Source organism: Conger conger, chromosome 3, assembly GCF_963514075.1.
Source record: "Conger conger chromosome 3, fConCon1.1, whole genome shotgun sequence".
Classification (NCBI taxonomy): Eukaryota; Metazoa; Chordata; class Actinopteri; order Anguilliformes; family Congridae; genus Conger; species Conger conger.
In genome coordinates, this window is record NC_083762.1 from 54,420,665 (window position 1) to 54,431,991 (window position 11,327).

The window sequence follows — 11,327 nt, forward strand, 5'->3', positions numbered from 1 at the left end:
TCAAAGCGGAAGACCGTGGTTTAACTGTCCAAGCTGTGCTTGGAACGCCGTGTATACTTATAACCTCTGTTTATTACAGTACTGGGAAGGTATGTAGACTACCTTGCTATGTCAGTGTTGCTGGTGTGACGGATATCATTTGTATTCAAAGGGCATGCTATATTTTCAGTCTTCGTGGAGTGTTATTGCTGTGAGGCGACACGGGACGTGTTGCCTGTAGGAAATCGTTCTTAGAGCTTTGAAAAAGACACTGATTTGTCACGATAGTTTCTGGATAATTTGACCAAAAATGTTATGTCCACGGTGGTACGTCTAATCTACATGTCCGTATAAACAAGCCACAAGGTTGGCTGTTTGCTTAGCTAGCATAACTGTAGCTAACTGTTTTGCTAGCGTGGTACCTGTTTCTCTTGGATGACACAGTGATGGAGGCTGAGTCAGGGCTATAGCCACCTAGCTAGTCAAGTAAGCACGAGTGGGAAACAATTGACTCCGTAAAGCATTATATAATTCCAATACGGAAGTCTAATTTTACCACATGGTCTATACAGCTAGCTATCTTGGGGATTATGTTGAATTACAACACGTCACATTTAATTTCCCCCGAAATGACGGCTTTATTTGAGCTGCAATAAGTTAATACGGTATTGTATCAATTGTAGCCCTATTGCTGTCCGTGGAACTGTTTATTTTGCTGCAGTAGTAAAGTGTAAGTTAATTTAATTAAGTGGTAAACAGTTATTTTGATTGGAAATGCTCAAGGTCCACCCACATGTTCGTTCGTGATTTAACCGTTTTTGGCACATTGCAGGTTTACGCTAACCAGTATACTAACTTACGTTTGAGTACTGAATTCGTATTGACTGGTCAGAGTTTGATACTAATGATATGTACACGAGGTGACCACTTTATTAGACAGCTATTTATCAGGCTTGAACCATTCTTGACCTCTCATTAATAATGGCGGTTTCGCTCAGGGAACTGCTGCTCACTGGATGTTTTTTGTTTTTCCGCACCATTCTCTGTAAACTCTAGAGAAGGTTGTGCATGAAAATTTCACAACATCGGTTTCTGAGATACTCAAACCACCCCGTCTGGCACCAACAATCATTCCATAACATTTCTTCACCATTTTGATGTTTGGTCTGATTAACACCTGAACCTCATGACCATGTCTGCATGCTTTTATACGTGATTGGCCGATTATATTTCTGCGCAGGTATACAGGTCTAGCTAATAAAGTTGTCGCTGAGGGAATATTGGCCATTGACTCTTCATCGTGTGCACTGTGTGAACCTCTTCCCTCTGAACTTCATCTCAGCAGAGGGCTGACCACTTTCTACCTTGTTGATCCTTCACAGCCCTCCTCCTCTCATCCACTATCCAAGTTCCGTTCAATGCCTAACGCTGCGGAAAGTCAAGGAGCAAGCGCGAGCGTATCCGGGGCCCCGAACCGGCCGCCGGACAGAGACGATGATCACGCCCTGCACCTTGGCTCCTTGGCCAGGGAGTCCCTGAGACCACGGCGGGCGTCCAGTGCGGAAGTGCGCATCCCCTGGACGTGTCCCGTCACGCACTCCAGGGAGAAGTTCTACACGGTGTGCTCTGACTACGCCCTCCTCAACCAGGCCGCCTCGGTGTACCGGCCGCCGCCCGTGGCCCCCAGGGACACTCCTGTGAATGCCCAGGAGAGCGACACTTCTTCTTCAGCCGGCTCGGCTAACGTGGTCCTGGATGGAGACAGTGACAACATGGAGGTGGATCCCTCCAGCTACCTGAAGCCTGTCCTGGCCTGGGAGATTGACACGACCGATTTTGATGCTGTTTTAACGAGAAAAACCAGGACAAGTAAGTTGTGTTTGTGAACAATTTCTTTGTAGACCCAACATATTTGTCCCCCACCCGATGTGAATTCAAATGTAGTTACAGTTAGCCCTGTTTATTGCACACAATAGAAATCCTTTGAAATCATAAATGTTGTAATTTTAGGTCCCAACCTAAAATAACACGATTATGTTCTTGACTAGGTTCTCCTAAAAGATTAATATTTTGATCATGTTTTAGGATGAAATGTATTATTTCAAAGGATTCTCTTTTTGGGAATCAGGGACCTGGCCGTGCTCTTTCAACGATGTGAATGCTTCGAAATGGAAAGCGTTCAAATGATTGCTCATCCAATGAGTCATCTGAAGTTAAAAGAGACTTGGGCTCATCAGCCGTGGTTACACCATGCACCGTCACCTGGCACAATTGGCACATTGCTTGAATCACAAATTAATTAGTATGTATGGGTGATGGAATCATGTAATGGTTATGGTTATGGAACTGGACTAATTCAAAATGTGGGGTTCAATTAGTTTTTTTCTGAAGTGAATTTGTGAACTCTTGCAAGTACAGGCACACACACAAATAACAAAGTGCCCTCTAAAATTATCCTCCCCCTTTGATAAAGATAAGCAAAAAGGCTTTAATCTATGCTGAGAATCCTGTGTTTCGTTTCGATCGTAACCAGGTCTTATGGTCAGACGAAACAAAAATTTGGCCTTTTGGTCACAGCCACCACTTTTGAATCGGAAGAAGGATTATGTTGAAAAGGATGTCATACCTACAGTGAAATACTGCTGTTCATCTTTGATGTTATGGGGTTATTTTGTATCTATAGGGCTCTTGTTAAAGTCAAAGGAATCATGAACTCCAAGACATTCATCCAAGAACATGGTATCGCCACAACAGGCAGTCAAAGTCTAAATCAACCAAGAAATGGTTAACTTAATTTCAAACTTTGGTTTGAAATGAAGAGGGCAGTCCACAAGTGCAGACCACAGGGAACATTTCCGCATGTAGGAATGTTCACACATCTCGTATGTTGAGCAATCTCATAAAACACTAAAGAAGACTAAGTAATGTCATAATTGGGAAGGGAGGTTGCACAAATGACTGAAAACAATTATTGTCACGCAATTGGGGGAAAATGTTGCTTGTTAAACAAAATCTTTATTTCTGAAGAACTATATTACATTTAAATAATATATTTTATGCATTTCTGGAGCATGCAATATATTCAGTGATCACTTTATTAGGTAGACTGTACACCAGCTTGTTAATGCAAACATTTAATCTGCCAATCATGTGGCAGCAACTAAATGCATAAAACCATGCATATGCGGTAAAGAGGTTCAGCTGTTTTTCAGACCAAATATCAGAATGGGGAAGGAATGTGATCTAAGTGACTTTGACCGTGGAATGATTGTTGATGCCAGACAGGGTGGTTTGAGTATCTCAGAAACTGCTGATCTCCTGGTATTTTCATGCATAACAATCTCTAGAGTTTGCAGAGACTGGTGCAACAAAAAAAAACATCCAGTGAGCAGCAGTTCTGCAGGCAGAAATGCGTTGTTAATGAGAGAGGTCAGAGGAGAAAGGCCACACTGGTCGACAGTAATGCAAATAACCACGCATTAAAATAGTGTAATGCAGTAGAGCATATCTAAACACAGTGTGTCAAACCTATAAGTGCATTGGCTACAGAAGCAGAAAATGTAATCTAAATTTTGTCTAATTTAGATTTAGTCTTAAAAAAGTGTAATAAAGACCTAATAAGTGGTCAATGAGTGTATATTTTTAATCTCAGTCACATTTGATTATTAGTTGACACCTCTTCACAACTCCAGCTACATTTTCAAAAATGTTAGCCAAATAATACATGTTTTTAATAAGTATTTGAGGTAGATTTTATGCTTTATCAAAAGCTTCAATAAAAATATTTTTCCAGGCAATCTTAAGAAGTCCAGCTCCAAGAAGATGAAGACTTCAGACAAACACAGCAGGAATCTGCAAGACATCCCGCAGCAGGCTACGCTTGAAGAAATTAAACAGAGGAAGGTCATGGACCTTAGGAGATGGTACATATAAGCTTATGAATTCTTTGAGGAAAATGGCGTAACTGCATGGTCTATAGCTACAGCTCAATAGAGTTTTATTTGTATTACCTGCAGTTTTCCTGTGGTTTAGGTATTGCATCAGCCGTCCACAGTATAAGACTTCCTGCGGAATATCCTCTCTAATTTCTTGTTGGAACTTTTTATACAGCACGCTTGGAGCAGGGAGGTAAGGCTTGGTAAACACTGCAAACATATGCAACACCGAGATCCCTTAACCTGTTGAAATGCACTATTCGTCCGAATTACCAGAGAAACTTTACAGGATACTTTTTTCCACTTAGCCAAAGTACTATTCAAGCACTGTTTAGAAGACTGGGTTTGAAAATGTTGATACATACAGGCCATACACTTTTCACATGCGATTTATAAAACAATGTATAAATAACTTATTTTGCACTGGACTGTGTGTTAACGAAGTAGATGCCTTCAAGAGAAAAAAAGTTCATTCAGTCACTTGGGCAGTTATGCTGGCACCTTATAGAATAAATAATCATATATACCTGAATAATACTTTATTTTTGAATGATGAATGAGTCATCTATGGCAGGCTGCAAATGGCTTCCATGCTGCCAGTTGAATAGCCCTGCATTAGTGCCAGCTATTGAAATGCAGTTGGATGCAGGTGTATGTCTTTCATTCTGATAAAGCATATGGTGACTGTTGCTGTCTTTCTGCAGTCTTCCCCCTATCTCCCAGGAGGAGGCACTACACATACTGGGGTTCCAGCCACCGTTTGAGGAGATCAAGTTCGGGCCCTTTACGGGCAACGCCACCCTGATGCGGTACAGTACAGGGGCACACTGTGCATGATGTATGCTCAGTGTACAGCCCTGTCCGAAACTCACCAGCTCCTGTGTTTTTCTCCTTATCCATCTTCCTTTGACAGGTGGTTCAGACAAATCAATGATAATTTCCGGGTCCGCGGCTGCTCATACATTCTGTACAAACCACACGGAAAGCACAAGACCGCAGGAGAGACGGGTGAGCGAGTGTCCACATCTGTCAAAAATAAAAATGTGTAAGTTTGTGTCTATGTATGTGTACAGTGCAGTCTGTAAGTATGTGGACAGTAGTACAATTTCTATTATTTTGGTTGTGCACTCCAGCATATTGGATGTGAAATGTATATGAGATTTAAAATACAGGCTCATCTTTAATTTGAAAGTATGTACATCCATATTGGGTTATCTGGATAAGAATTTCATCCCTTTTTAGACATAGTCCCCCCATTTTAGGGGACCAAGAATAATCAGCTGTTTCTGATTTGATGGGTGTATTCAATCACTTCTTTTGTGCAGGTATAAAAAGCTTTCAGTATCGAGCCTTGATTCTAGGATTCTGATTGCCTTTCCAGTCTGTGATTGTATACCTTGAACTCTTTCTGTAGCACCTAATGCTCATGCGGTGAAGAAAAGGAGGATACAGTTCATACTGCCTGACTGTGAAGGCAGTAACACTGCAAATGCCTGAGGTGCTGATGCTGTTTGTTTGTTTGTTCTCCATGGCAGCTGAAGGGGCTCTACTAAAACTAACACAGGGCCTGAAGGATGAGACCATGGCCTACATCTACCACTGTCAGAACCACTACTTCTGCCCGGTCGGCTTCGAGGCCACCCCTCTCAAGGCTGCCAAGGCCTACAGGTTAGGAGGGGAATCCCATCAGAAATCAATCACTTTCTGACCTCACCCTTTTAGATTTGAACACAGTTTATTAGAGACTGTTAGAATGCGGTTTGATTAACCAGAATGACCAACCATTCTGGATATTGGACACTCAAGCCTACCTAAAGACATATCTTCTTCAAAGATAAATATCAGTATGGTTCTCTTATCTGAGAGCTTACAAAAAAGGTTATCCACAATTTCAATAATTTTGGCAAAGGTTTACATGTCGAAGGAAATGTGGTTTCTCATTTTTCCAATGTATTTAAAGGGGCCTGCTTCCATCTAATGAAATGGAACACTGGATTCTCATTGGTGAACCAAGCAGGAAACACCCAGCCATTCATTGCAAAAAGTAAGCTTCTCCTCACAGCTCATGTGTGCGTTTTTTCCATATTACCTGTGTGTAAATGCCCAAAAAGGGGGCTGTAGTTCCCTTTCAGTTGGCAGCCAATTAAGGACTTTGGAACCGTTTGGATTATTCACTTAATTCACTTAATTCTCTGGATAAGAGCATCTGCCAAATGCCATTAATGTAATGTAATGTAATGTAATGTAATGTAATCAATGACAATGTTCTTGCATGTGATAGCATTGCATTTGTGTACTCCTGCATTTAGGTGGGCAGACATTGTGACAGATCTGAACACGCAGAATCCGGAATACTTGGACATCCGTCACACAGAGCGGGGGATTCAGTACAGAAAAACCAAAAAGGTACCTAAAAAAAATTACCAAAAGTAATATTTCTGTCAGAGAGCTGGGCGATTGAAGGTTGTCTCACCATTAGAGATGCAATTTTGTCACAGGTACTGTTGAACAAGTGGGAATCAGTAAATAAAATAATGAAGTAATTATGCAAATTATGCAACATTGTCAGCATGATTGGATATAGTTTGATCGGGAAGATTTTTTAGACAAGTGAATTCATTAGTATTTTCATCAGCCCATCAGTTGGAAATACACTTGATATTAAGGTCAACTCAGCCGAAATCTAACCGCAGCTGAACACTGCACTGCAAAGAAACGTGTGAATACTCATTCAAACTGTTCTTTTCGGTTTATGCTATTATGATAACTAGGGGAAACACAGAAGTGAAATAAATATGCCACATCAAGCCAAGAGGCCAGCTTTTGGTTCTGAACTTCAGCCCATAATATGTCCCCCCCCTGCTGATCTATGATATGCCATCTATGATATGATGCTGGGTTTTTGTCACAGAAGTGGCGGTTGTCACAGATTCCATGATTTTTGCCATTTATTTTTGCAGTTCTGTGACTTTCGAGTTCCAATAATTCCTTAATTTCTAGTGGTTTATGTGATTTCTCGCCACGTAGCCTACAGTGTTATTTGTATAGGCTTACGCATTTGTATGATGTATGACAGCCCAGCAACAATGTTGGTAACATTCAGTGACAAAAAGTGTTCCATCAAAAGCCAAACCCTAGCAATGTGCAACATGTAGTAGGACAATACCAAAACAAAGTTAAAAGAAGTGAAAACGGACATAAGGTAACCATGATTTATGTTAATGCAATTTGAGCATGCTCCATTTTTAACAACGTTCTGTTAAATTAACGCAAACAACATTTCTGTGATGGACTGAATTAAGCCATTAAATGCCACCGCCTGTCGATAAATTTTACTTGTAGCACATTTGTTTCTATATTCAATGGTCAATATTTTCTGTGACAAATACCCAGTCTTAGATATATCTTTGTCCTCAAAAAGCCAGTTTCCCCATCGGTTCCATTCATTTTGACAGGAAAAGAAAAATACTCCCACTCATGTATTGATGTGCATTATATTTTTTTTAAATCACATTATCCACATTCACATGTCAAATATAATTTTCTTACTAGACAGATACTATTTTTTAATTATAATTCTGGCCTATGTCTTATTTTTTACCTTTTTCCGTAGCAATTTTCATGGCAAGTGTGCATGTCTGAGTTGGTTGACACTAGAAAGGCCACTGTTTTTACTACCTAGTTAAAGCTTTGATTTCCGCACACACAGTGACCTCATTTTATGAAGAATATGAAACAAAGGTTGTGTCTGAAACCTTTGCCTTGCAGCTACGGTGTCTGCAAAAAATTTACTGTATATGTACTGACAGTGGTACAATTCCTGTTCTTTTCAGAAAGTTCTGTTCTCCAGCACATTGAATTTGAAACAAAACAATGAATATTGAGGTTAAAGTGCAGACTGTCATCTTTAATTTCAGGGTATTACACTGTACATCCATATCAGGTGATCCGTGTAGGAATCACATCCCATTGTATACATATTCCCCCCATTTTAGGGGACCAATAGTAATCTCAGTGGTTTCTGATTTGTCAGTGGTATTCAATCGCTTCCTTAGTGCAGGTATAAGAAAGCTTCAGTAGTATCTAGTCTTGATTCTAGGCTTTTAATTGCCTTTGGGGTCTGTTATTGACATTTGTCAACATGAGGACCAGAATTGTGCCACTGACAGCCAAGGAAGTGAACACGCAGTAAGTATACTCCCTGTTTTTTAATTATCATATAAAAACAACCATACGCAGATCAACAGACTGGTAGAATCTAATGGCAAACAGAAATGTTGTCAATTTGTGAAGTAAATTACAGATCCCCACAGAACATTATGATCATTTTTAGTTCATGATATAAATTTAATTTCAAGTAATATCCTGAATTCCTGAATTCAACTGGAATTGGCCTCAACCCTGCTGGTAGCCTATGGAATCAAGTGGTTTTAGCTGTACGTCTGTACAAACAGGCAGGACTGCTGTTAATTCAAGCGCATTCTGTATGAAAGGCACGTCATAAAGTAACATTACTGTCCTGTGAAATTATCTTTCCCTGCCAGGTGGGAGGAAACCTGCATTGCATCATGGCCTTCCAGAGGGTGAACTGGCAGAAGCTGGGCCCCTGGGCTCTCAACCTGGAGAACCTGCGGCATGATCTCCACCACCAGGGGGCAGACCGGGGCTCCAGTGGAGCTTCAGACGACCCAGAAGGGAAGGCAACCGCCAAGCACCCGGGCCGACTGGGCCGGTCAATGAGTGCGGGGTGCCAGAAAGAAACCACCTGGAAACGCCTGTCCAACACCTACGAGTACAGGCATGGGGGGTCACCCGAGAGCGAGGTCGACGAGGGGGCGACCGACTGAAGCCTGAGAGACACAGGGACTCATGGGAAATGAAGTCTCTGAGGGAGTTCTGCAGGTGTGTCTCTGCATACCAATTGCACTTTCTGTTCATTTGAATTTATTTATTGATAGATTGTATGCACAGAAAATGGCGTCATCTGTTATCTGTCTGATTCATTTGCATAAATCATTAGCCGAAAACATTCATTTGCATTGGTTCATATTTTATGTGTACTGTGCTCATGCAGAATTCCTCCAGAATGAGGGATACCGTGTCTCAGAACTTTGTGAATATATTAATAAAATAATTCCAAAAGAGAAAATAAGGAACATTTGATTACCATAAGTGATCTTAACATAAATACTTCATCCTCTCCTAAATTTGGCACTGTTTTGGCGAATCCCATAATTCCTTTTGGAAGTATCCAGGGATAATAAAAATAGCTTGATGTATTCCCCTAACTCTGCTAAACCAAAAGTAACAGCTCCATTTATTTAAAGCTTACTTGTGGTTTGGCAGCAGTCTGTGGATGTATCCCAGCCCTATTTTATTAGCCCTGGGAGTGTTGACAAAAGGTGAGACCTTAAAAATACATTACAAGAGGATTTTTTATGTTCTGTCCTTGTAATGTGGTTATGGACCCACTGTTAGTTTGCGAGAGGGGTTGAGGAAGTTAAGCAAACTCATATATCAAGGTTGTGGGCCATTTTGGAGAGTGCTGTATGTTGCAACATTTCAGGAAGGGGGGGGGGGCGGTCACAGAGAATGTATTCCATCATCAAACCGGTCATTTGCTCAGAACGTTCTCTTTAGACCAGGTCCACTTTGCTAAAGAGTAGGTGTGAGACACAATCTTGCGGTCACAATTCCTCTATCAGACCAATATTTATTTTTCAAGCTTGGTGATTAATTCACAGTGCAACTGTTTTTAGTTGCACAGCAAATGAAAATATTGAATAAATAATATCTTGGTGAGATTTTTACTTTAATTATATTACATGCTTTATTTGGTGAAACTTTTCGGTTTAATTCTAAGCCTCAGGCTGGTGATCGTCTTTGTAAATAATGCAAGCAATTTTGGCAGTGCTGGTATCACTACTTCATAGGATCAATGTATCGTGCAAAGAAAAAACACGACATGCCCTGTTATTATTTACCTAATAAAAAACGAATCCTTTTAAAAATAATTTTACATTTTCTTTGAAATGAAGAAAAAATAGCCATATAGGATAGGATATCCCTCCCAGGTGTAGGAAGTATGTGCATAAGACTTGCTTGGTAGCAAACGGAAGCCTTCACATTCTCTTCAGTTAGTCCCTGCTGTACTCAAATATACCTTTTCCAATTTACTTTTTGGTACCTACAGCAAGGTCTTCAATAGTGTACACTGATATTTATCACAAGACAGTTTAGTAACAAAAAACAACGTTGCCAAAGTTTATTTTGAAACATCACATAAACTTGGCATACTGTAAACTTGATCTTCTCTGGTGCATGTAACTGTAATCTTTGATAATGGATCATATTTACTGTCATTTTCTATTTATTTCTATGTATTCAAGGATCCCCAGACATATCAGAGAAAGCCTGGTATGTGTCTAAGTTCTAATTCTTCTTTATTATTATCATTATTGTTATTATTCTAGCTAAATATTGAATAGAAAGCTAAAGATTTGTTTTTGATTCAGCTAAAGGATGGTAATAATGAATTCAGATTTGTTTTGGGACCCCAATTTTATTAATTTGTTTTCCTGAGCCAGATGGTGTAACAGCACCATCTGTGCATGAGTGACTGGGTGTAGCAAGGGCAGAAACATCAGAAACCACAGCAGGGTCACAGTATACCAACGGGCTGAACTTCTACAAGTCTCCACTCAGTACAAACTATTTTTCAAAGATTATATTCAATTAAAACTAAATAGCCTGTCATTTTATTTGATACAGTATACAATATGGTAGAATACTGGCACATGAATATATGCAATCAATGCTGTGCACTAATTATCGTGTTCAATTTATATTCATTGTTCCAGAGTGGAATATGAAATATAAACATGGGAAATCCAGAGTCGGACGAGTTGAAGGCACAATTTGTTAAAACATTATAACCTTTTTTTTCCATTTTATTTTTATTTTTAAGCTGAATTTCAATTCAATTTCAGGAATTTTTTGTGTCAGGTGCAAATTGCAAAAAGCAAAACAAAAGCGCATGTCTGCTTCTATGTGCTGTAAAAGACTGTATGCTCTAACATTCCTGTGAGAACAGTTATGGAATACATTTCCGTCCCTACCGCTTGTGTAAATGTAATGACTGTAGTGTGGATTTCTTTTTGTTCTTTTTTCTTTACAAATAAAGATTTATACAACTTGTTATCAGTACTTGTGGAATTTCATTTTTATTTTTTACATAAAATGTAAGTGTAGCCATATTCCCTGTTATTACACTATTTTGACTTCACGATCAGGGTTCTTCTGAAAGGTAACCCTTTGGGGTTTGTTTTCCAAGGGTCAGAATTACTCCAGTAGGGCGGCCTGTGGTGTAGTGGTTAAGGTAAATGACTGGGACAGGCAAGGTCGGTGATTCGA

The 11,327-nt window shown here is 39.9% G+C and overlaps 1 protein-coding gene across 1 annotated transcript; it reads left to right on the forward strand.

The window, feature by feature from the left end:
• On the forward strand, window positions 1–11,120 carry LOC133124483 (basic immunoglobulin-like variable motif-containing protein). The gene is made up of 10 exons (XM_061235726.1): window positions 1–89; window positions 1,362–1,848; window positions 3,773–3,902; window positions 4,012–4,107; window positions 4,619–4,723; window positions 4,828–4,922; window positions 5,450–5,582; window positions 5,875–5,958; window positions 6,224–6,320; window positions 8,459–11,120. The coding sequence occupies exons 2-10, from the start codon at window positions 1,398–1,400 to the stop codon at window positions 8,759–8,761; spliced, it is 1,494 nt and encodes a 497-aa protein (XP_061091710.1). The 5' UTR covers window positions 1–89; window positions 1,362–1,397; the 3' UTR covers window positions 8,762–11,120.
• The last annotated feature ends 207 nt before the right edge of the window (window positions 11,121–11,327 follow it).